This window comes from Zosterops lateralis (assembly GCF_965231275.1).
Source record: "Zosterops lateralis genome assembly, chromosome: 11".
Taxonomy (NCBI): Eukaryota; Metazoa; Chordata; class Aves; order Passeriformes; family Zosteropidae; genus Zosterops; species Zosterops lateralis.
The window spans coordinates 2,049,703-2,073,952 of NC_139771.1; the positions used below are offsets into that span (position 1 = coordinate 2,049,703).

The following is a 24,250-nucleotide window of genomic DNA, read 5'->3' on the forward strand; positions in this document are numbered from 1 at the left end:
GTGGTGCTGCCACACAGCACCCCCACTGCTTCCCCAGGGAGAGCAGTACCTGCAGCATGGCCCACTGAGGTGCCAGCTGCAGCCAAGACGCTCAGTCCCTGCCCCAGCACGAGCTACACATCCCTCATGGGCCACGGTACGTGTCACCCTTCCCTTGCACTGAGCCACGTTACATGTACCCTGTCCTCCACACCCTGCACTGAGCCATGGTGAACACCCCCACTCCCTGAACTGAGCCACGGCACACGTCCCTCTGCGTCACCTGCACTGAGCCATTGTGCACCCCCACTCCTTGCACTGAGCTGTAGTGCACATCACACGGACCTCGCACTGAGCTGTGGCACAAATACTCTCTTCCTTGTCCCTTGCACTGAACCCTGGTGCAGACCTACCTGCACCGAGTGTCGGGGCACATCCCCTGCCCCTTGCCCCCAGCCCCAGCACACAACTTGACTCCCTCTTGCCAAGCCATGTTCCACCTCCTGCTTTTCACTTGCACCAATCCATGCTGCACCTCCCACTCCCTCGCTGTGGTGCCACACACTGCCCTCAGGCCCATCGTCCACCCCACCTTCTCAGTGTGATGCCTTTCCTATCATCCCCTGTGCCAAGCCTTGGACCACATCACCCTTTCCCTAGTGCTTTGCATTTCCACGTTTTCCTCCTGGTGTTGGCCTCAGGAGAGCCACCGAGCGTGGCTGGGCTGGGCCCAAGTCCCTCCCATCACTTCCCTCACCGTGTGTGGCGCTTCTCATCCCTTGGTGGGAGACAGGGCAGGAGGAGAAAAATGCCTGCTGACCCCAGTCCCTGCAGAGCCCAGGGGGGTGTTGGAGACTCAGGGCAAGCAACAGGACACAGGTATTTGAGCCCAACTGAGTTTTTAAGAGTAGACTTTTTCTGTGAACAAAAGTGTGATTTTTTTTTTTTTTTGTAATTTATGTAAATAAAAGTGGTTTTGGTGGGGTTTTTTTAACAAAATGAATTGTTCCAGAGCTCAGGTACAGCCTAACCTGAGAAGAGAAAACAGACCCTCGCAGAGGGCAGAGCCACACCAAGACATGGGGCCAGCACAATCAGGGGCCAGGTGACAACACCCACTCACATCCTGCTGACCTCAGGGTGGTGGCTGCACCAAGGTGGGGGGACAGAATGACCTGCTCCAGTGGCTCCAGGGACAGGGGCCTAGGAGCTGCCAGGGGATTCAGGGCTAGAGGCTGTGGTCTTCTGCTTCAGGGGGATTATGCAGATACTGTTTTTTGCTTCTTTGATTCTCCACCATCGTCCAAGCCTGTAGATGAGAGATACGGGGGGTCACCCTCCAGCAAAAGCCAGAGGAGGGGGAAGCTGCACCCCCAGGCAGCACCAGGGAGGGGAGACATTACCGGTGCTCTTGCCCAATGCCAGCCACCAGGAAGTCACCAGCTGCTGAGAACTTGAGGCTGTTGACAAAACCCACCTGGAGGGGACAGGGCAGGATAAAGGGAGAGGGCAGGGTGAGGGGCTCTCACAGGCTTCTCCTGCTGCCCAAGAAGGAGAGCCCCTGCTGAGGGACTGTCCAGCCCAGCTCCAGAATTCCCAACCTGCCCATCCATCCATACCAAAGGGATGTCCAAGAGGTGCTCCAGTTTCCGAAATCCTTCACCAGACTTCCAGAGCTTCACACTGCCACTGTGAGACCCTGGGGCACAGAGAGGAGACTGCCATGCACCCCAGCCCAGAGATGGGAGCAGGACACATGCCCCCCACAGGCTGCTAAAAGCAGGTGCCACACACCTGTGGCCAGGAGGTCACTGTTGCGCAGGGCAGCCACTGCTGAGATCCAGTAGGGCTGCTGCAGGCCCTGGTCATCCTGCTCACCGTGCGCCTGCCGAACCAGCACCAGCGGCTTCTTCTTCATCAGCCCCCACAGGGCTAAAGACCTGCAGGAGATGTGAGGGGTGAGGGGGCTGAGGGGGCACCCTGCCCACCCCCAGGCAGCATCCTACCCCGTGCTCACCCATCATCAGCACCAGACACCATGTGCTCCTCGTTGATGAGCTGGATACAGTCGATGGAGCCCCTGTGAAGAGAAGAGGCAACTGCCAGAAGTTAAAAGTGTGCTTTGGGATCCTGCTTAGGGGACAAGGGCTCACCAGGGCATCATCATCCCCAGGGTGCTCCTGGTGATGACTGGCACCCACACACCACTGCCACAGCTAGATACACCTGCCCCCAAGCCCCTCTGTCACCCTGGACCTACTGGTGCCCAGAAAACACGAGCTGTGATTCCTCAGGGATCTTCCAGAGCCGCACGGTGCCATCCCGTCCCCCTGCTGTCACACAGCACTCCCGGCTCAGGCTGTCCAGCCCTGTGATGATGTCCTGGTGTCCAAACCTTGAGGAGATGACAAAGAGCTGTGGTAAGCATGGCCCTCTGCTCCCTCACCTCCTCAGGGCTGCTGGCATAGCCCTTGGAAGGGTCAGTGGGATTCCCCCAGGTCTTACAGGGTCTCCACGTATGCGTTCTCCCCCACATCCCAGACCTTGACACAGCGGTCATGGGAAGCGCTGTACAGCTGGTGTGTGCCCTTTCGGAAGGACAGGCCCTGGGGACAGATGGACAGACATGGCACAGCAGTGAGGGATGTCGAGGGGGACACAGCTGCCTGGCCCCACAGGCATTGTGTCCACTGCCCCCAGCTCACCGAGACGGCGTCGCGGTGCCCTGTGAAGATGTGCAGGCGCTTGCAGGTGGCTGCATCCCAGATCATGATCAGCTTGTTCCTGTCTCCCGTAGCCTGGCAAACAGCAGGACACTCCTGAGACTTGCACCTTGGAGACCCACAGCTAACTCCTGCCTCCACTCCCACTCTATGGGCTTTGGGTGTCCCAGGGATCCATTCTTGACCCAGCAGGAGGCAGGGGCTGCTTTAACCCAGCAAGGCACATCTGGGCATGAGACTCTACCCCCAGGACCCTGGGAGAACACTCCCCATGGCCATCTCTCCACCTCCTGTCCCCATACCAGGTACTTGCCGTCCGATGAGATGGCCATGCAAAGGACGTGGGAGGCGTGCCCCATGTGCCGCTCCTCCGTGCCCTTCTTCCCCCCGGGCACCACGCACAGCCTCTTCCCACTGTCCACCTCCCCTGCAGGAAAGGCATCACAATCACTCTCTGGGAGCCTCCCACCACTCCCAAAAGTGTCAATGAGCCTTCCACAGAGCCTGGAATTATACACAATCCAAGAATAGCCAAGGGCCAAGCCACCTCAGTAGACACCCAAACTCCCTGCAAGATTTGGGCTTGGGAACAGCCAGTCACGGCCCCAGGTGAACACTTGCATTTGATGAGGGAGCCGTCCTTGGAAGCAGAAAAAATGAATCTGTCGTCAGGAGAGATGACAAGGCAGGTAACAGGCAGCTGGTGTCCCCGCAGCACACGGATCCTGGCTGGATCTGGAGGCAGTACCTGCAGGAAGAGCACGATGTCAGCTGGGCTGCCCAGGACCCTTCCCTAGGCACGGGAGTACCCCAGCAGAGCACCCTGACTTCTCCAGGGTGCCAGCAGCAGGAAGGAAGGTTGTAATGTGCTCAGTGTCCCCTAAGCTGGCACTTGCAGTCTGGCACTTCCAGCACCGGGCACTTACATCTTTGGCGATCAGGCGCTGTAGCCGGCCTTTCTGCTCCAGCTGGGGAAGAAGGGGGAAGTTCAGCAGAGGTGGCCTCAGTCCCGGTCCCGCGGGAAGGGGACCGAGAGGCCGCGCCCGGCCCCCCGCTCACCACGTCCTCCTTGAGCCGGTCGCCGATGAGATCCGTCGGCTCGAGTTCCTCCTCCTCCTCCGCCCGCTCCTCCTCTGCGGCGGGACAGGACATGAGGGTCGGGCTCAGCGCCTGGGGCCGCCCCGCGGGACAGCGGCGCCGGGCGGGACTCACCGAGCTGGCGGAGCTCCTCCAGGTACTGTTTGGCCAAGCGCAGCTTCTTCTCCTGCGGCGTCTCCTCCACCTCCTCCTCCGCCGCCTCTCGCCGCCGCCGCCCCAACAACGGGCTGCAGGGACACGCCTGCGTGGGCACCGGTACCGGCACCCCACAGGTACCGGCATCCCCCCACCCGAGACCCCTCCGGTACAGGCATCCTCCGGTCCGGCGGGTCTCTGGTACAGGCATCTCCCGGTACCGGCGCCCCGCTACGGTAACAGCACGCCCCAAGCGCAGCCGTTACCTCTCTGTCTCGGAGTCGCTAGACACTTCTTCGTCGGCGGGCCGACCGGTCGTCGCCCGCGGTCTCCCATCGGCGCCCGGTGCCTGCGGAACAAAACTGGGCGGTCGACGGGACGGGACGGGACGGGACGTGAATGGGGCCAGGCGCAGCGAAAGCACCACGGCGGCGACCTCGGGGAGGTGGCCCTTCCTCGTCCGCCTCCCTCTGTCCCTCCGGCCCGACCCCTACCGCCGGCCGTGGCCGCCGCCGTGCGGCCGCCCCGCGCGGGGCCTTGGCCCTCCTGCCGCCCGCCGCCGCCGCCGCCGCCATGCTGCCACCGCACGTGGGCCCCGCCGCCGCCGGCAGGGCTCAGGCCACGCCCCCGACAGCGCCTATTGGCTGTGCGCGGCAGGATCCCGCCTCCTATTGGCCCTGCGGCACCGCCTCCCGGTGCCGGAAGCGCGCCCTGCCCCGCCCCAGTTCGGCTGCCGCGCTGTCACTCGGGTGTGACGTCACGAGCCCATCGGTCAGTAGCCACGCCCCCATAGTTTGGGCACGTCCCCGCCTCTGGCCCCGCCCCCCGGTCCCGGTGCGGGGCCGTCCCCACGGCGGGACCGACCACTCGTGCCGGGGACCCACCGCCGGTTGTCAGAGCCGCGGGGCCCCCAGCGCTGCCTCCTCTGCCCTCCATGGCCCTTTGGCAGCCCCTCGTGGTGACAGTGACAGTGAGTTGCTACCTCCGAAATCATGATCAACTCGTTCTGCCACTCAGGGACCCTTAACCAGCCTCCACTGTCGGGCATGGCCTCTGGGCCCTTCCCGTGTCCTTCGTGGAGTTCCAGAGACCCGTCCTTGGCCATGCTGGGGTAGTGTCTGTCTGGGACAAGTGATGCTGTAAAGGGCTAAAAACTGGTTTTGTGCAGACATTTTATTATGTGCAAACAGTCTCTTTTCTCTTTGGCACAGGGGGAGTCAGGGAAGGACAGTGGGAATGCCCTGCACTGGTCTCTGCAAGGCAACAGGCCTAGGGAGAGCCTGTCCCAGCCTGTGCAAGTGGATGCATCAGCTTGGGGATTGATGGTCTCAGCACCCCAGAGCATGACGAGAGGAGCCACCCTCTCTGGCTGGAAGCCTGTTGAGTCTATGAGGTTTTGGTCTTGGTGGCCCCAGGCTGCTGTGGAACTGTTGCTCAGTCTCTGAGGCTGCAGGAACCCGTGCCAGGGGCACTGCAGAAGGATCTGGGTGGACAAGGAATGCACCTCCTCATCCATCCGGGCAGCAGGAGCAGAAAAGCAGCTGTGGTCAGGGAGGGGAGCTCTACCTAGGAACTGAGCAAGCTAGAACTCATGGGGACACTTCTGAAAGGTCCAAACTGCATGGCCCAAAAGGCTGGCCAGGCTGGGAATCCCACCTTGGCCTCATCTGTGTCCTGGTCATGCAGGTGAAAGAGCTGTCCTGCATCTCCTGCATCTCCTGCTTCATCATCTTCTTTGTGGTGCCCTCTCTCTGTAAGCCCCGTCACGACTTGAAAGAGACGGATGGAGACCTCCCGCAGCGTCTCACTCCTTGGGGAGGAGGGGAGAGTGTGAAAATAGACATCCCCAAAAGAGCCTGAGACAGCCCTGCCCCAGAAGAGAGCCGAACTGCAGCACTGCAAGTCTCCCCAGTGGGGCTTGGTGTCCCTGGGCCTGGAGGCCCTGCGGAGGGCTGGGCAGGCCAGGGCAGGGTGTGCCGCGGCCAGGGGTCGGTGTGTCCATGCGGGAATTTGGGAGCAGCCCGGAGCCGCGGGGACAGCGCGGGGCGCGGACGGTGCGTCCTCCGGCCGCCAGGGGGCGCGGGCGGGGCGGGGCGGGGCGGGGCGGGGCGGGGGAAGTGACGGCGGCGGCCGCGGGGCCCGAGAGCGGTACGGGCGGGACCGGGCCGGGGCAGGGCAGCGCCGAGGGGAGAAGGGCAGAGACAGGGGGGCTCGGTGGTGGCCCCGTGATGGGTTCAATGATAGGGTCAGTGATGGGATCAATGATGGGGTCAGTGGTGGGTCAATGATGGGTCAATTATCGGTCAGTGGTGGGTCAGTTATGGGTCAGTTATTGGTTAGTGGTGTGTCAATGATGGGTCAGTGATAGGGTCAATGATGGGTTGGTAGGAAGGTCAGTGATGGGCCATTGAGAGGGTCAGTGATGGGGTCTGTGATGGGGTCAGTGATGGGTGAGCACTGGGGTCAGAGATGGGGTCAATAGCAAGTCAAACAAGTCAGCAGTGAGGTGAGTGTTAGGTCAGTGGTGGTCGGTGAGGGTCACTTGTGGAGTGGGGACCTGTGTTCAGGAGGTGCAGCCAGGAGGTGGGAGCAGGGATCAGCTGGGTGATGTTGTTTCAGTATCTGTGTGTGAGTGCTGTGTGGAGCAATTGGGGTGTAGGCAGGGTGAGTGCCCTGTGTGGGAGTGCAGCTTGGGAAACAGGGGGGTGCTGTGTGGGGCCCTGACAGATGTGTAATTCAGACTGGGGAAGCAGAAGCAGACTCTGGTTGGTCACGAGCCTGGGCTGCTTCCTGCTACGCTGGCACCCAGGGCAAAGGAGCCAGCAGCAGCAGGCAGGGTGAGTGTGAGAATGGTCAGCATGAGCAGGGTACAGGTGTGAGTAGGGTGGGTGTGAGAATGGTCAGTGTGAGCAGGGTACAGGTCTGAGTAGGGTGGGTGTGAGAATGGTCAGCGTGAGCAGGGTACAGGTCTGAGTAGGGTGGGTGTGAGCAGAGTGACTGAGCAGGGTGACTGTGGACAGGGTGAGTGCAGACAGGGTGAGTAGCAGCAGAGTGAGCACAGGGAGGGTGGGTGAAGGCAGGGTGAGTGCAAGCAGGGTGGGTGACAGGCAGATGCTGTTGGAGTATTGGCATGCCTTTGCTGGGCAGATGGAAGGAAACCATCACTCACTCATGAGTGGTGGTGGAGTCTGGCTTCTGAAGGGGACAGTGCAGGCTGGGCTGTGAGTCAGGAGTCTTGGAGCTAGGGAGGTGACCCCACCATGGCTCTTGGGGGCACCTAGGGTGTGGGAGGGGAAGCTCAGGCCCTCCCCAGCCCCCAGAAGGGAAGTGGGGCAGTTTGCTCAATCCTAGTTAATCAACTGGCATGGTGGTTCCTCTTGCCTTCAGCCTGCGGCTTCTCCTTTGTAAGGGGAACTGCCAGGCTGGGAGAGGGGATCCCAGAGCATACTGTAGGATAGGGGTTTTCTGACCCCTCAGAGGCTCTTTGGGCTCCTCAGATCTCCGACTTTGAGGACACGTGTGATGAGCTAGCTGGTCTAATGGGTTCCAAGGTGGCAGGAGCTAGTGGCAGGGTCTGGGGAGGAGGCAAGGCCAGCACTGTGCCCCCTGCCCTTCAGCTGGTTTGACCTTTCTGCAGGTCTCATGGCATGATTTCCTGGAGCTGGCACCATGTACCATTTCTCTGCCATGAATCTGTTGTTTGACCTTGGACCCGCCAAGCATCCATGAACTCATCTGGCTGTGCCGCTGGGGGACCGTGCCTGTACTGGGGCCAGTGGTGGGCTGTGGGGAACACACACATGGTCTGTGCCTTACTGCCTCTAAGCCATGACCTGCTTGGTTTCCTTTCAGTGAGAAGAATGGGTTCCATGTCAGAGGAGCTCAGCTTGGTCCCCTTGCACCAGAGGCCGGAGCTGCTGGAAGCCTGTGCTGCACTGCTGGGCGAGGAGTGGGGGAAGAGCCGGGCATCACGGCTGCACACGCTGCAGCGCTCCTCGGACACCTTTCCTGCCTGCCTGCTGCTGCTGCGGAGCCGGGGCCCCAGTGAGAGCCCTGCCGCCCGGGAGGGGCCCTGTGAGCTCGTGGGCCATGCCCGACTCTCCCGTGTGGTCGGTCGTCCCCATGACCTCTTCGTGGAGAGCGTGGTGGTGGCCCGGGCGCTGCGGGGCCAGGGCTATGGGCGGCGGCTGATGGAGGCCACTGAGCAGTGGGCAAGGGCCCGAGGCTTTCGCTGCCTGCACCTCACCACCCACGACAAGCAGCATTTCTACGCCCACCTGGGCTTTGTCCTGGGTGAGCCGGTGCAGAGCGTGGCCTTTCTCAGTCCAGCGATATCCTCTGAGGTGCTGCGGCTTTTCTCCACCCCTCCTGGGGCTGCCGCTGCCACCACCACCAGGCCACGGGTACCCGCTGCCCCCCCACCTCCCCTCCCGCCTGTTGCTGTCCCCCCACCACCTCCCCCACCGACTGTCATCTGGGCGAGGGGTGTCCTGGCTGAGAGTAGCGAGCAGAGCCTCCTGGAATCCGCACACCACGATGCCAAAGGGCTCCCCATCTTCTGGATGAAAAAGGACATCTGAGGGGCTGGGGCCCTGAGCCAGTGATTAAAAGCAGTGTGGGTGGGAGCTGCCCACCGCAGCACTGCCTGACGGCTTGCCATTCTTCAGGGCTGGCACCAGCTCCCTCAGCCTCCATGGTTCACCCTGGCCCCTTTGCTGGGGGGTGGTGCTGGCAGGGAGGTGGTTCCCATTCCCTGCCCTACCTGGGCATGCTGCCTCTGGTCCCACGCAGCCCCCAGCTTGCCTGTCTGGGGCTCTGGTACCACCAGCATGGTGATTCCACTAGTGCCAACCCCTCACCACCCCAGGCTGTGGGGTTGGCACTAGTCCCCAGGAGCACTGCCCAGTCCCACCAGTGTCTCCCACATTCAGGATTTGCTGCAGGGCAGCTGGGGCTGATGGCGTGTGGTGGCCTGCAGAATGGCCACAGCTGTCCTCACTGAGCAGCCTGGGAAAACTGAGGCACAGGACAGCTGGGGGGCACTGTGGGAGTAGGGCATGGTGGTGGGGCTGCAGAATCAGGTCCCCTGCACTGCACGGTGAGGGGGGCAGGTGGCCAAACCCCCCTAAGGCAGCCGGCGTCAGTGAGGGCCAGAGGCAGGGGAGCGGGAAGGTCAGAGTGTCCAGCCTCGCGACGAGGGATTAGCACTGCCCTTCCTGTATCACGCGGCCCTGACCCCATTCCCTGCCTAATCCCCTCGTTCTGGGCAGCTGGCCAGCACCGGACAGGGGCACTAGACCTGTCTGGCCTTGCCTGGGCTGTGAGGGACAGAGCTGCCCCTTTGGCACCACCATGCCTCTTGGGGGGCCTCAGTCCTTCAGCACGTCACCCAGCCGGGCTCAGCACTGTGCTGAAATGGGGGCCAGGGAGTCTCAATCACTACAGCAGGACTGGGAGCCAGCAGGGAAACTGAGGCACCAGAGTCAGTGACTTGCAGTACCACTCCAGAGTTCTGCCGTGGCTGTGGTGGTACAAGCAGGATCTCAGCACCAGAGAGCACAGGTAACACTGGCAGTGCTGAGGCAGGAGGGATCTCAAACCCCCAAGCGTACCCAGTCCTGTCAGATTTTGGGGTGGGCAGCATGGGCTTGCAGGACAGCCCAGCCCCTGTGGCCAGTCCTAGCCCACCATGTGCCAGGGTGGCAGTGCCTGCATTGCTGCAATGCCCACTGCATCCCACCCCCATGGCTCTCCTTTCCTCACAGGGTGCTGGCCCCGCAAGCAAGTGGTGAGGCGGAATGGTGCTGGTGCTGGCACTGTGGGCCTGCCTGGCACTGGGCACAGCCAGTGAGGAGAGCCCGGCACCCGAGCCCCTGGCAGGCGGCCAGCCCTTTGCCGTGGTGTGGAACATCCCCACCAGCCGCTGCCAGCACCGTTTTGGCGTGGGGCTGCCCCTCAGCGACTACGGCATTGTGGAGAACCAGGGTGGCCACTTTGCTGGCCAGAACATCACCATCTTCTACAAGAACAAATTTGGGCTCTACCCCTACCTGTCACAGCTGGGTGTCCCCCACAATGGGGGTATCCCTCAGCGTGTCTCCCTCGATGCTCACATCAACAGGGTGGCTGAGGACATCGGCCTCCTCCTGCAACCTGCTTTCCATGGCTTGGCTGTGGTGGACTGGGAGGAGTGGAGGCCCCTGTGGGCCCAAAACTGGGGAGCCAAAAAGATGTACCGGACAGCCTCAGAGCAGTGGGTGCGGGACCAGTACGGCATCCTGCCAGCACGGCAGCAGCTCCGACTGGCCCAGCTGGAGTTCGAGCAGGCAGCACAGGCTCTAATGGAGGAGACACTTCTGGTGGGCAGAGCCCTGCGCCCTAGGGGGCTCTGGGGTTTCTACCGCTTTCCCGACTGCCTCAACAGCAACTGGGCCAAGGAGGCAAACTACACCGGGCAGTGCCAGCCGGCGGAAGTGCAGCGTAACAACCATCTGGGCTGGCTCTGGGCCGCCTCCTCCGCCCTGTACCCCAGCATCTACCTGCCGCTGGGGCTGCCGCCCGTGCTGCGCCGCCGCTACGTGCACCACCGGCTGCGCGAGGCCCTGCGCGTGGCTGCCTTCGGGGCCGATGGCCTCCTGCCCGTGATCGCCTACTCTCGCCTCTCCTTCCGCCGTGAGGCCCAGTTCCTGCAGCTGGTAAGCTCTGTGGGGCCAGAGCTGGCTGCGGGTGTGAGGTGGGGTTCTGGTCTGGTTGGCACAGGGACAGAGATTCTGTCCCCCAGACTGGTCACATCTCTGTTCCTGGCAGGATGACCTGGTGCACACCATCGGGGAGAGCGCGGCACTGGGAGTGGCTGGGCTTGTGCTCTGGGGAGACATGTCATACTCCCAGTCAGCTGTGAGTATGGCCCCCCGCAGCACTAGAGGCAGCGGGCAGCAGGAGGTGGCATGGGATGTACGGGATGGCCACATCTCCTGTGCCCATCATGGAGAGCTGGCCAGGTCTCTGTTGCTGGGCGCAGGTTCTCACTAGTGCTTTTCTCCCCAGGAAAGCTGTGCCAGCTTGCGGCACTACCTCATGTCCACCCTGGGTCCCTACGTGGCCAACGTGACGGCAGCAGCCCGAGAATGCAGCTATGGACAGTGCCATGGACACGGGCGCTGTGTGCGTCGGCAGCCCCACGACTTGGGGAGCCTCCTGCATCTTGGCCCCGGAGCTGGCCCACCAGCTGCTTTCCGCTGCCACTGCTACCGTGGCTGGGCAGGGGAAGACTGTGCCCAGCGCGTACGGTTCAGCCTTGGCTCCCCCTGCCAGGTGCCCACGCATGCTCACAGCTTCTATGGGCGCAAGGATCTCACATCCTCTGACACTTGCCTGCCACAGGGCATGTGGGGCTGGTGACAAAGGCTGGGGACCACTATGGTCCCCTACCCCACCAGTGCTGCTGCTGGCACTTCTATGGTCTCATTAACCTAAATAAATTCTCCTGGTACAGCTGGCATGGTCTTTTCAGGCAAAGCTGGGGGACTTTGTAGTGGCCCCAGGCTGGGCACAAGCACCATTGCTGCTGAGAGGCAGCACAGACCCCAGTTTGGCTCTGAATGGGTCTGACAGTGCCCACAGTTTTCCTGCATGGGCTCTGCCCTCATTCCATGAGCTGGCAGCCCCTTTACCCTAGGAAAGGAGGCATGGGGCACTGCTACAACCTGCTGTCCCTTTTCTACTGGTACTGTGCTGCCAGCAGCCCTGACCACGCCACCAGGCCCCCCTCCCCACAGCTATTTTTATCGCCCCCCAACTGTGTTTCTCACTGTCCTATTTTAAGCGGCGCAGTTGGCGCACTGGGAACCCAGTGCCCAGCTCCTGGGGGCCCTGCCTGCTCACACTGCCCGGGTGCAGGGCACAGGGAGCCATGCCCAGGGAGGCTGCAGAAGGTACACTGGGGAGTGGGCTTGGGGCTGGCGGGGGTTCTGGCACCCCAGGGGACACCGGGCGATGCAAGGCTGTGGGGTTGGAATTGAAGCAGTGGATAGATGCTGCCCTCTGCCACGGGGGCTGTGGACAGAGATGCCTGCCCAGGGAAGAAGAGGGTCCTGGAGGGCTGCAGGTGTAGGGCAGCAGGACTTGGGGAAGGTGCCGGCAGCTGGCGGGCACAGCCCCCTGTGCCAAACCTATGCGACTAGCAATGCCCATCCACTGGAGGCAAGTGGGTGCAGGGGTGATGTGGGTACCTGTGGGGCAGTTCCTGGCCAAAGGTAAGCCCATGGAGAGGGTCTAAGGGCACCTTAAACTGAGGCCTCCCAGCCCTGACACCCGCCAGCTTTGCGGGTGACACAGTCTGGACAGCAGCAGCAAGGCGCCACGCTGCCCTGCGACACGCCACTGACCCCGGGAGGGACTGGGACTGGGCACAGTGCCAGGCTGTCCTGCTCTGCCAAGGGCACAGTGCGTGGGCCCTGCCCACTGCTCAAAAAGACACAAACACCTAGAAAATAGTCTTTTCCCTCGACCCCAATGCAGGCATGATTGCTTCCCAAAACAGTGCTGGAGCAATGCCTACTTCCAAAAAGCCCTCTCAGTCCCATGTGATGTGCTTGCTAGGACAATGGACACCAGGAGCCCCTTAGCACAGCATACACCCCACATCTCCATCTCTGCACCCCCAAGCAGCACAGTACCTGCGGGGCAAGCTGGGCCACACCGCAGACTGGCACTGCCCTGCACCTGCCCACCAGCTTCCAGCTGGTCCTTGGAGTCCCAGCCAGTCCCACAGTGCCTGGGCTATCCTGGCTGGGGGGTGGCACATTCCTGCCCCCAAGCCAGGGCCAGATTCCAGCCCCACTAACAAGGCTCTGGGATCGTGGCCACCAGGCACCCGCTAACTGCTCTGATGACAGCAGTGGGACCAGGGGGACACAGCCAGTGCTTGCCCACTGTGGCTGCAGGGCTGCGCCAAAGGAACACCAGCACTGGCTGCCTGCTCTGGTGCAGCACTGGGCTGCCAAGGCTGACATCCCCCTGGCAGGGCTCTGGTCCCACAGGGGTGCCTGGGGCAGGCGGGGGCTGTGGGCAGGGCACAGGCTGACCCTTTGCCTCTGCTCCAGCAGACAACATGGGAAGGGCTGAGGGTGCTGCGCCAGCAGAGCCTGCAGATCCCGACAGCAGTGAGTCCGGAGCCATCAGCCTGCGCCCTGTGGAGTCCATCAGCGACCTGTACTGGGCCTCAGGCGGGCACAAGGGCACAGAGGGTGAGCACTGCAGGGGGGGCTGTGCAAGCCCCAGCTGTGCCTGTGGCCAGGCTCTGACCCCTTCTCTCCCCTGCCTGCAGGCAATGGCCCGGCTCCCTCCAGCAGCCTGCGCCGGCCCCCACCTCGGCCCGTGTCCCCTGTGCCCCCGCCGCTCCTGCCTACCCTGCGCCCTGTGCCCCCAGCCAGCCCCTGCCCCTGCCTCAGCCCTGGCAACCCCCTGCTGCTGGCCCTGCTGGCACTCCTGGCACTGTCGAGCCTGGTCCTGGCCACGCTGGCCATCTACCTGAGTGGTACGTGGCACTGAGCAGGGTGAGGAGACGGGGAACTCTGGGGGTCAAACTGCCCACCCTCAGCATGTCCCCATCCTCTCCCCGCAGTCCTGCAGAGCCAGTCGGTGCGGGCGCTGGCCCAGTGGCTGGAGAGCCAGGAGGACGCCGTGCACCAGCTGCGGGTGGCCAGCAGGCAGCTCTGGGCTCGCCTCAATGCCAGTGCCCAGCCTGGTGGGCACCGCTGAGCTGCCCCTGGCCCCACCATGGGCTCTGGCCGCCATGGGAAGGGGCACCGAAGGGCAGGAGGGGGGAGCGGGCAGCCTTACCCGCTGAGACCTGGCAGCATTGCCCTTCGGGGCACAGGGACAACCCCAGCCCCTGTCCCAGGCTCTGAGAGAAAGAAACTGGGCTGTAAGGGCCAGCATCTGTCCCAGTGACAGCTCTTTCTCTTAACAAGGCAGAAGGCATACTTTAATTAGCCTTTTAATTACCTCTTACAATCAAAGTCTTAGAAAATCACCATGATAGATACATTCCCAGGGTGGCAGGCACTGTCAACTGGCATGGCCCTATGCCCACCTGGGCAGTGCACCCCCCCGTAATTAATTTCCCACAAGATTACTATTTCATACAAAGCATTTGGCTAGAAAAGGGCTGAGAGTGGGCAGCTGGCAGGGCTGGGCAGAGCTTGCCACTCCACACCACTCTGCCACCATGGCTGATGCCAGGCTGGCTGTGGAGGCAGAGCCGTACCCAGCATGGCAGGGTGAACACTCCTGCCACAGGCACAGACACCAGGACCAGCTGCTCTGCAGCCCTGCACAACTCTGCCCTCCCATCCACCCTTCAGGCTGTGCCAGGCCACCCTGGTGCCCATGCAGGACTGGGGAAGGTGTGAACGTGCCCTGCCACTGAAAGGGGCTACAGGAACCTGGGTGAGACCCCCTCCCACTGTGCCACATGGATCCCCAGCCCCAGAGCAGGCACAAAGCAGCAAGCCACCACCTCCCCCTGCTCTTCTTTTATCCTTCCTATTTTTTGGTTAAAAAAATAAAAGAGGGGGCAGCCCCCTCTTGGGGCAGCTCCAGGCATTAAATACTCTGCTGTACATGAATAAAAGCCCGAGGGCTGGGGGCACCTGCCCCTCACAGTGCTGGGTCTGCAGTCCACGTGGGCTGGGGGCTCTGCCCCCCTGTGCCCATCACAGCACATCTGCCCGCTTGTCCCGCACACGGCTCCGGGCTTTCGTGCGGGCTTTGAAGGCAGCCGAGTTGTAGAGGTGCTGGAAGGTCAGGGAAGGAGAGATAGGTTAGGGATGTCCCTCTGCCTACCTCCCCAGCAGCGCTCACCATACTCAGGCACTCAGCTGGAGCCCACGGTGGCAGAGGAGGAGACTGTGGGCACCAGTCTGGGAGGTGGCACCCACCTTCTCAAAGCGGGAGACTTTGCTGGCTTTCAGGGCAGCCACATCCAGCACCAAGGGGGGCCCGAGGCTGAAGATCTCCCGTAACAGCTCATTGTTCTGTGAAAGCAGGGGTCTGTCAACACCACTGGCACCAGCCCAGCACTCCCTTGTGCATCTGCCCAGCCCCTACCTGGAGGTGGTGGCGGATGCCGGAGCCCAGCACCTCCTTAAAGGCTTGGTAGGTGCGCTGGCGTGCCCAGCTGTCCAGGTACATGCACTCCAGGCCAAATCGGATGGTCTCCTCCTGGTACTCTCCACTCTGAGCAGAGAGAGGAGCATCAGCAATAACTGGGGCACCAGCTCTATGTCCCCTGGCTCTCCACAGAGAGGAATCATGAGGCAGCTGGGAAGCAGCCACACAATGGCAGGGCAGGGCACCACCAGGCTCCGGTACCTCAATGAAACGCAGGATGTCTCGGAAGATGGATCGCTGCCTCCGTCGGTCTGTCTTGGCTCGGTACTTGTTGCTCTCAGTAGCCAGGACCTTGAGCTGGGTACACAGGAACTCTGTATCTTGGTGGCACAAGTCCTCCTGCCAAAAAGCAGGAGATTTAGAGGGATGAGCTCCAGGCACTGCCCACTGCCATGGGCAGGACAGGGCAGGGGGATCACTGGGGCTAGTCGCTCTGCCTGTGTGCATGCTGGTGATGCCGGTCAACGCCAGCTCGGCCAGGGCATGGGCAGGGTGTCACAGCAGCTCCCTCCCTGCCGCCCGTTTAGCATCCACCCACTGCTCCCATTGCCACAGCCCATGCTTTACCTCCAGGTCCTGGGCCAGTTCGAAGAGCAGTGCGATGGCTTCCCCAGCCAGGATGCGCAGGGCAACATTGCTGCTGGTCAGCAGTGGGGGCAGCTGCAGCCAGCAACTGGGACAGGGAGGCAAGAGGGCAGTCAGGGAGGCCAAGCACTGCCCCAGGGGCTCCCTGCTCCACAGCTGGCTGCCTCACACCAGCCTCCATTCACTCCACACCCCACTCACTTGTCCAAAATGCTCCTGAGGTGGGAGGAGGGGCAGATGGTGAGGAGCAGGGACCATGACTGGAGAGCGCTGCAGTGCAGAGGCCCATGCTGGGCAGGTGCTGAGCTGCCTTCACCTGTGCTGGTGGGGCTGAAGATGCCCTCCAAACAGGACAGGCATGAAACCAGGTCCTGGAGGAGAGAAACTTGCCAGTCAGACCACAGCTGCCATGAAGATGCCACAGTGAGCTGTGCACTGGGGACCAAATGGGACCCACCATGCCAAGGGGTGCCAGGAGCCCCTTTGGGGCAGCAGAGGCTACTCCACCCACAACACCCAATCTCTGCAACACAGGCCTCCCTCCAGCTCAGGGAAGGGGCCTGGGCTGTCACTGATGTCCCCGTACCCCTACTCTAGCTCAGCTCCAGGCTGCCCTGGCACTACGGGCTGAGGGAAGGTGGCATGGCAGCCCCTGGGTACCCTCTTGCAGGGGTACGGATGACACCCAGGCACAGTTACCTCGAGGTCAGCAGCAGCAATGTAGCAGCACATGCCCAGGGCTGTGGCACACTGGCAAGAGAAGTGAGGGAAACAGAGTCAATCAGCACCCAGCTAAGGGGCAGCCGGGTTGGGGTGCCCCTGCTTTGCCCCACCACACTCCATACTACCCAGTTCTGTCACCCTCCCGGGACTGCAGGGGCTCCCAAAGGCATTGCCTAGGCTCCCCCCACCACGGAGGTGTCCCTAGGGGAGGAAAGGGGCCAGGTCTTACGCTCTGCCGGGCCCTGGGGCTGGCTGTGCTGTCTGTCAGGATGCTGACAAGCAGGGGCTTCAGGCTGCAGAACACCTCTTCTCCCTCCGGGCCAGAGCCCATCTGGAGGCAGAGGAGGGTGAGGACGGTGCCTGCCAGTGCCTGTTCCTCTCCTTTACCTGTGGGCAGCACGAGAGACCTCCCTCAAACACGGCTCAGCGGCCCCGCCGACCCCCGCCCGCCTGCACCCTGACCTTTCTTGAGACACTTCTCCAGCGAGTCGCTGAGCGTGAGGCGGCGCTCCAGCAGGAACTCGGACAGGGTTTTGGAGGACAGGGCCAGGCGTAGGCTCTGCAGTGCCGCCTGCCGCGTCTTGGCGCTGCGAGAGAGACCGCGGGCCGTCACGGGCTGGGGTATTCTGGGACGGGGCACGTCCCTGCCCCGAGCTGGCAGCGCTGGCAGGGGCGGGCAGCGTGCCCGGCGCTCCCACGGGGCTGACAGCCGCTCCTCACCTCTTGTCCAGGAGGTTGTCCATGTGCTCTTTCAGCCTGTCCTCTACCTCCTCCTCCTGGCCTTGCTCACTCGCCGCCTCGCTCCCTGCCCGGGCGGCACCACGTGAAGCCGGGGAGCCCGAGGGCGGGGGACACCGCGGCCCACGTAGGGGTCACCATGGGGTCACCGCGTGGCTCACCTGGTCCCTCGTCGGCGGGGCCGGCGCTCTCGCTGGCACTGCTGCAGTGGCTCAGCACCTCGCTGCCGGCCTCCTCTTCCTCGCTGCCGGGGGAGCTGGCCCGCGCGCTGCCGGTGCCGCCTGTGAGGGTGCGGAGCAGACCCGTGTGAGCCCGGCCATGTCACATGTCACAGGCGGCCCCGGCGCCCCCCGGTCCCCTCAGCCCGGGCCCCCCCCCCAACTCACGGCGCGCGGCGCGGCGGGAGCGCGGCATGGCCGGCGCGCGCGCACCCCAGGCCCCGCCCCCGCCGGAGGTCCGGCCCCCGCCCCAGCCATGCCCCGCCCCCTGGGAGCGCCCCCACCATCTGCGCGTGCGCCCCGAGACCTGCCCGGGCCCCGTGTCCGTGTCCGTGTCCGTGTCCCTGTCCCTGTCCCTGTCCATGTCCCTGTCTCTGTCCATATCCATGCCCCTGCCCCTGCCCCTGCCCCTGCTCCTGCTCCTGCTCCTGCTCCTGCTCCTGCTCCTGCTCGTCTCCCTGCCCGTTTCTCTGCCCCTCTCTCTGCCCTTCTCCCTGTCAAGGCGCTATGTTCACCCCGCTCCCTCAGTATCCCTGCTTCTCTCCCTGTCCTGGCGCTGTCTCCGCCCCTGGTCCCTGATAGGGTAGATGCGTACTGACGTATTTACAAACAATCCGATGGGTAAGGGTGATTAGGAGAAATAGGCGTTCAGGTCTTTGAAATGGGTCTTAATGTTTCTAGTAACCCCGAGGCGCACAGGTTTGGTACAGAACCCAGACAGTCTGACTACAGTTTGTATTCCTGAACTTTAGGGCAATAGACAAATGGGTCTGCAAAAGTCTGTTGTAGAACTCAGATGGTCGGAACACTTCTGAATTTCAGGGGAAAATGACATGTTCACGGGCAGAACAGGTAGCAGGCTGTTCGGGAAGGCTGTACCTTCCTAGTGTAGGAGCATCCGTGGACGGCAGGGAGAGGGAACTCTGCAGACCTGAGATATTCTAGAAACACGTGGGTTTATTGCAAGGGCTATGGGTAAAGATGATTTGCTTTCAGCCACCAGCCTCGGCTGAAGCTATGCCCCAAAGAGAGAGAGAGGGAGAGAGGGTATGAGGTGAGGGAGGTAAAAGAGCTAAGAGGGGTAAGAGAGGTAAGAGAAGTAAGAAGAGTGCAGGGGTCAGAGCGGTGAGAGAGAGAGCGAGGACCTTATTACAATACATTATATCTACATTATATCTCCTTTTGTGTTGAATATTCTAATTTACAGTGACCAACCAGTGTGAGACACAAAACCTACAAACTTTGCATGCAGCCTATGGGAACTACTATATTACCATATCATCCTATATTCTAAACTCTAAAGACTACTTTTCTTATCTACTTTTTCCCTGATGCCTTGGCAGGGTGGAGAGGGGCTACACCCTTGGGTCCTTTTGTTTTCTGTCCTTCAACCCATCTCCAGCTAATCCCCGTCTTCCTGCCTGCCATGATCACATCTCAAAGCTGCCCTTCATTTCTATTTCACTCACAGGCTTTACATCTCCAGTATTTCTTACCAGGCAATCATATCTGCAGGCCCTTCCTGTCCCATCTTTCCCAACACCCAGTACCTCAGCCAGTGGGGAAAGGAAGAGGGCAACATGTGGCTGGGAGTTAGGATAAAAGGAGGCTGACATCGTCCTAATGTCGGGAGAGAAACCCCATGGGGGTATGGCCCAGTGGAGTCTCTGCCTTCATTCAAATAAAGTTGCAGGACTCCTCTGTCTCCTTTATGGACACTGGCTTTGCCTAATGTGGTTTTCTGCACATTCCCTCTCCCTGCTCCCGGCTCTGTCCTGGCTCTGTCTTTATCCCTGGCCACTCACTATCCCTGCCCATACCCCTTCTTCTGTCCCTGCTGCTCCCTGCATCTCATTAAGAAAATCTCATTCCCTAAGTAAAGTACCAGTTAGTTTTGCTGGTATGAAATGGTTTGGCCTTTACTAAGATCTATATAACCCCTGTTATGTTGTACACTGCACAGCTGTGGTTGGGTAGGCAGGCAGATAAGGCCCACAGGCTGGGCCATCCAACACCTCCCTGAGACCCTCCCATCATCTGGCCTCACAGATAAGTAAGTACCCCTTGAGGGAGCGAGATTGACTCCAGAAGGAGGAAAGAAGGATGCCAAAGCCATGGAATTGCACTGGCTTTACAAAGCCATGGGGACAGCAGGGAATTGATGGAGCCTTGCTGTACCCCAACACTTGAAGGGTGCAAGAGCCACATGTAAACCACATTTGGGGTGCCTCAATTTGGCTGGGACAACCCCTGGGTGAGAATAAAGAATATCTCTTTTCATGCTCATCTTAAAGTCCTAATCTTGCTCCTCAGGGTGCATGGGCCAGGTGTGAAATGTTCATGACACCTGTCCCTGCCCACAGCTCTGTCCCTGCCTGTAACCCTGTCCCTACTGCTGGTCCTCTCCCTGCCTCTCCTCCTAATATCCCTGCCTCTGCTTGTATTGCTGCCTTGTTGTCACCCAGCACTAAGGGGACACCTATCCCTGCTCCTGCCCACACCTCTGACCTGGCCATTTGCTGCTGCTGCCAATCACAGAATCACAAGGTTGGAAGAGACCTTCGAGATCATCGAGTCCAACCCATGCCCTAACACCTCAACTAAACCATGGCACTGAGTGCCACATCCCATCTTTTTTGTGCCACATCCCATCTTTTTTAAACAGATACAGGGATGGTGACTCCACCACCTCCCCGAGCAGATGATTCCAGTACTTTATCACCCTTTCCGTAAAAAAACTTTTTCCTAATATCCAATATCTCTACTTCTGTCCTTGTCCCTGCTCCTGACTATATCCCTGTCCCTGCCCATCTCTCCTCTGCCCTATCTGTACCCCTATCCCTGTTCCTGACTCCATCTCCCTCTTACTCATAATCCCTGCCCCTGCTGCTGACCTTTCCCTGCCCCATCCTTCTCTCTATCCCTCCCCCTCCCTCCCCTCAGCCTCTACCTGCCTCCTGCCCATGTCCTGATACCCTGCCCCTTTTTGCTCCTGCCCCTATTCCGTATCCTGCCCTATTCCTATTCCAGCCCCTGCTCCCAGGAGCACATTCCCTCTCTGCCTACAGCCCCCGCCCATCCTCCTGGCCCTGCCTGACCCTGCGCCGAGTTCTCGGGTGTGAGTTTATGTTATTTGGCTCTTCCCAGTTTATTTGGGCTAGGAGGCCAGTCGCGGGCTCCTTTGCACTTTCGTTTCCAGCTTGGCAGAGCCAGAAACTGAAATTGCGTCAGGAACAGAAACTGAAACTCCCGATTTCCCAGTTTAAGGCAGCACGGACTGCAACATCCTATGCTTACTACCTGCTGCCTCCTGCTCCCGGGATCAAGGGGCACCGGGAGCTCTGGTGATGCTGGCACCGCCTGTATCCCACTGCAAGAGAGGGCACCAGCCTCCCTGGTGATGCTGGCATCAGCCGTGTCCCACTGACGGTGTTGACACCAGGACCCTCGGTGACACTGGCTGTGTCTGCATCTCACTGCCTAGTGATGCCAGGGCATACACTGGAACAGCCTCATTCCATTGCCCGTGGTGACACCAAGGTAGCTGGTGGCACTGGCCACATCCCATCGGCCCTGCTGACACCATGTCCCAGCATGAGCATGTTCCGGCACCGGCTGTGCCCCAGCCCGGACACTTAAGCCCCCAGCATGGGACTGGCGCCTGCGGGGGGCTCTAACTCTGCCCAGCAGAGCTGGGGGAGACCCCGTGTCACCGAAGGCACCGGGGCTATGAGGTCCCATGGCACCCCAGAGCCAGCCTGCAGGCAGCTGCCTCTCTGCCACCGCCAGCCGAGATGGATGTCAGGGTGACTCCTGCCGCCTGCCCGCCCCCGCACTGGTGGCACCGGAGACACTCGGGGGATCCCGTGGGAACGACCTGGGGCCACCTTAAGTTCCCAGCGGTGACGCATCGAGGCGGTGGCCCGGGAAGCTTTAAAAGCTGCTGCAGGCAGGAGCGGGCTGTGGGGGGCGGATTGGTGCCGGCAGGAGTAGACGTCGGAGGCAGCAAGTCAGAAAAAGGCAGAGGGAGCGACACACCTGTCAGCATGGATGTGGACCAGGTGCTATCCGTGAACGAGCTGAGAACAGTAACCGCCAAGAACCTGGACAGCTGGATCGCAGACAACCTGCAGCCCAGCCCAGCATTCTCCAGGCAGGTGAAGGAGACAGTGTGGCAAATCTGTGAATTCCTAAAGAGGGACTGCTTTGGGGATGGAATCCACGTCCAAAAGACCGTCAAGGTGAGTGCTGCCCACCTTGGGGGCCAGCTGACACCCCTGCTGCCTCCCTTCCCAATGTCCCATGCTCCAGCTCCTGCCCTGCCTCAGTTTCCCTTGGCAGCTCCAGGAATGGTGGTGGCTGGTCCTGGTGCTGGCAGTGGTGCTGAGCAGGTAGTGTCTCTCTGCAGGGCGGATCAGCCGGAAAGGGTACAGCTCTGAAGGAAAAATCTGATGCTGATGTGGTGCTCTTCCTCAGCTGCTTACCCAGCTACCAGGAGCAGAAGCAGAACAGGAAGGTTATCCTGGATTTGATCATGATAAGGCTGAAGGCCTGCAGGGAGAGCTTGCAGTTTGATGTACACACGGGTGAGCCCCACTACAAGGGTCCTGACAGCACACCGCGCTCCCTCAGCCTTACTCTGTCCTCCAAGGAGAGTGGAGAATTCATTGATGTGGACATCCTGCCTGCCTATGATGCTTTGGGTAAGAGCTAAAGGCTGGCACAGGGATAGGCAGTGTCCTGGGATGGCTCTCACCCTCCTTCTCATCCCACAGGGCAGGTTACCCAGGATGCCCCACCAAATGCAGATGTGTATGTGAGGCTCCTGAATGCCTGCAGCCACCCCGGGGAGTTTTCCCCCTGCTTCACTGAGCTGCAGAAGAAGTTTGTGAAGCATTACCCTGCCAAGCTGAAGAACCTCCTGCACCTGGTCAAGTACTGGTACAAGGAGGTGAGGAGCTGCCCAGCTTTCCCAGGTCCCAATAGAAACCCATCCCAGCCGGCTCTCACCCTCATCTCTGTTTTCTCTCCAGATGCTGAATCCACAGTACCACAATGCACACCTGCCCCCTAAGTATGCCCTGGAGCTGCTGACTATCTATGCCTGGGAGGAGGGCACAAACTCCCAGGACTCCTTTGACATGGCTCAGGGCTTCTGCACAGTGCTGGAACTGCTGTGCCAGCACAGGGACATCTGCATCTACTGGGAGAAGTACTATTTCCTCCAGCAGAGAGAGATTGGTGCCCATGTCAAGAAGTTGCTGCGCAGTCCCCGGTGAGGACCATGTCCAGTAGGATTGTGCCCACTGGCTCCATGGTGCTGCCCAGGGTTGACAGCAATGCCCACTCTCTGTGTTTACAGCCCTGTCATCCTGGACCCTGCTGACCCTACGGGGATCCTGGGGCAAGACAAGAACTGGAACTTGATGGCACAGGAAGCTGCCAGATACCGCTGCTCACTGCCCTTCCTTCAAAATGTCCAGCCCTGGAATGTGCAGGTAAGGCTGCCTGAGCCTGTGAGCATTGTGGTCTCCCACCCCTGCCTCTGCTGTCTTTACCCACTCACTCTCCTGTCCCTGCAGCCAGCCCGGCCCGTGACCATAGTGGTGATGCAGCTGTCAGGCACCAAACTGACAGAGTGTGTCAGCCCCTACACCACCATCAGGCAGCTGAAGGAGATGATCCATCAGAACTGGGACATCCCGCCATACAGGCAGCGCCTGGCACAGCAGGAGTCAGGCAGAAGCAACATCATCCTAGAGGACTGCGATACCCTGGCCACGCATGGCATCTTCTACAACACCACGCTGGTGCTGCTGCAGACCGAGCCCCAGAAGATGCAGGTCTTGGTCAAGGATGATAAGAATAGGACCACTACCTACACGGTGCTGCCCACTGACACTGTCCGACAGCTGAAGGAGCAGATCCAGGCCCGGCAAGGGCCTTCTGCCACCGAGCAGCGCCTGACCTACGGCTCCAGGGAGCTGGAGGACCGGCACACGCTGGCGCACTACGACATCAAGCCCATGAGCACAATCTACATGCTCCTGCGGCTCCGTGGGGGTGCAGGCCCCCAGCTCCCCTAGTTCCCTGCCTGCTTGCCCTCCTGAGCATTGCCCTCAGCACTAGCCCATGCTCCTCTGTACCCTCCTGTCATAAATATATATAAATAAATATATATACCCTCCTGGAAATAAATATATATAAATAAATATTTAGTCGATCCTTGTGCTGCTTGCTCTGTTGGGGACAGTGACAGGTGTCACATAGGGTGGTCAAAGGAGTTAGGGTCACCAACCGTTTGGGATGAGGGGGGAACCTCAATGCCACAAGCTCCTGGGATGGCACAGGGACACAGAGGTGCAGTAAAGCAGTGCTCCCTGAGCCCAGGGTGCTTGGTTTGGTCAGGGATGCCAGCCTGCTGCCAGCTGGAACTCAGGAGGAAAAAACAGCTCCTTTGTCTGCCTGCTCCCACCTGCACCACTGCCTGCCTGTGCTCATGAAGGGGCTCAAGTGTTCAGGCTGGGGTGCAGCCAGTGCTGGGACACGGTTTGTGCTGGTAGCACAGTTTCACCAGAGGCCGTGGGATGTGGCCAGTGCCACCAGGGGTTCTGATGTCAGCACAGACAGCAGGAGGCAGCAGGTCACCTTCGGTCATGGCCTTAACTGCTGCCTGTTGGAATTGAGGAAGTTTGGTTCTCACCTTCCAGATATCAAAGTGGAGCTGAAAGCACGGGAAGCTGGAAGCCTGAGGGAAACCCATCAATCTTGGCAATGTCCCTGGAGGTCTTGTCTCCCCTCATCCCTCCAGTGTTGCCGAAGATCCCACCCCTTTAGGCTGGGGGTGCCAGAGTGGGTCCACGCTGTGGGGCACTG

General features: G+C 60.8%; 6 protein-coding genes across 7 annotated transcripts; 4 read left to right on the forward strand and 2 right to left on the reverse strand.

The window, feature by feature from the left end:
• Positions 1 to 652: 652 nt before the first annotated feature.
• Positions 653 to 4,510, reverse strand: RRP9 (ribosomal RNA processing 9, U3 small nucleolar RNA binding protein; the record flags this gene model as incomplete). The annotated part of the gene is made up of 15 exons (XM_083869270.1): positions 653 to 1,288; positions 1,383 to 1,456; positions 1,599 to 1,678; positions 1,774 to 1,919; positions 1,997 to 2,059; positions 2,240 to 2,374; positions 2,485 to 2,585; positions 2,685 to 2,777; positions 3,005 to 3,129; positions 3,324 to 3,450; positions 3,629 to 3,670; positions 3,762 to 3,835; positions 3,915 to 4,027; positions 4,202 to 4,371; positions 4,430 to 4,510. The coding sequence occupies 15 exons, from the start codon at positions 4,508 to 4,510 to the stop codon at positions 1,183 to 1,185; spliced, it is 1,530 nt and encodes a 509-aa protein (XP_083725396.1). The 3' UTR covers positions 653 to 1,182.
• Positions 4,511 to 4,782: 272 nt separating this feature from the next.
• Positions 4,783 to 8,518, forward strand: NAA80 (N-alpha-acetyltransferase 80, NatH catalytic subunit). 2 transcript variants are annotated; one of them, XM_083869652.1, is made up of 2 exons: positions 4,783 to 4,905; positions 7,788 to 8,518. In XM_083869652.1, coding segments are annotated over exons 1-2 (729 nt in total). In that variant the 5' UTR covers positions 4,783 to 4,904; the 3' UTR covers positions 8,516 to 8,518. The 2 variants fall into 2 exon arrangements, with proteins under 2 accessions (XP_083725778.1, XP_083725779.1); XM_083869653.1 differs by lacking the exon at positions 4,783 to 4,905 and adding an exon at positions 6,061 to 6,180.
• Positions 8,519 to 9,413: 895 nt separating this feature from the next.
• On the forward strand, positions 9,414 to 11,388 carry HYAL3 (hyaluronidase 3). Its single transcript, XM_083869310.1, has 4 exons — positions 9,414 to 9,497; positions 9,701 to 10,630; positions 10,743 to 10,832; positions 10,983 to 11,388. Exons 2-4 carry the CDS (start codon positions 9,734 to 9,736, stop codon positions 11,334 to 11,336), a joined length of 1,341 nt encoding a protein of 446 aa, XP_083725436.1. The 5' UTR covers positions 9,414 to 9,497; positions 9,701 to 9,733; the 3' UTR covers positions 11,337 to 11,388.
• A 459-nt stretch (positions 11,389 to 11,847) lies between these two features.
• On the forward strand, positions 11,848 to 13,697 carry LSMEM2 (leucine rich single-pass membrane protein 2; the record flags this gene model as incomplete). Its single annotated transcript, XM_083869448.1, has 4 exons — positions 11,848 to 11,869; positions 13,043 to 13,183; positions 13,264 to 13,473; positions 13,561 to 13,697. The coding sequence occupies 4 exons, from the start codon at positions 11,848 to 11,850 to the stop codon at positions 13,695 to 13,697; spliced, it is 510 nt and encodes a 169-aa protein (XP_083725574.1).
• Positions 13,698 to 13,919: 222 nt separating this feature from the next.
• On the reverse strand, positions 13,920 to 17,570 carry IFRD2 (interferon related developmental regulator 2; the record flags this gene model as incomplete). The annotated part of the gene is made up of 12 exons (XM_083869630.1): positions 13,920 to 14,734; positions 14,879 to 14,974; positions 15,048 to 15,176; positions 15,312 to 15,449; positions 15,678 to 15,783; positions 15,897 to 16,066; positions 16,395 to 16,445; positions 16,648 to 16,805; positions 16,881 to 17,005; positions 17,139 to 17,223; positions 17,318 to 17,437; positions 17,543 to 17,570. The coding sequence occupies 12 exons, from the start codon at positions 17,568 to 17,570 to the stop codon at positions 14,654 to 14,656; spliced, it is 1,287 nt and encodes a 428-aa protein (XP_083725756.1). The 3' UTR covers positions 13,920 to 14,653.
• Positions 17,571 to 21,256: 3,686 nt separating this feature from the next.
• LOC310913714 (2'-5'-oligoadenylate synthase 1-like) lies at positions 21,257 to 24,186 on the forward strand. The gene is made up of 6 exons (XM_083869365.1): positions 21,257 to 21,615; positions 21,783 to 22,077; positions 22,150 to 22,325; positions 22,408 to 22,649; positions 22,737 to 22,872; positions 22,957 to 24,186. Exons 1-6 carry the CDS (start codon positions 21,421 to 21,423, stop codon positions 23,458 to 23,460), a joined length of 1,548 nt encoding a protein of 515 aa, XP_083725491.1. The 5' UTR covers positions 21,257 to 21,420; the 3' UTR covers positions 23,461 to 24,186.
• Positions 24,187 to 24,250: the final 64 nt, after the last annotated feature.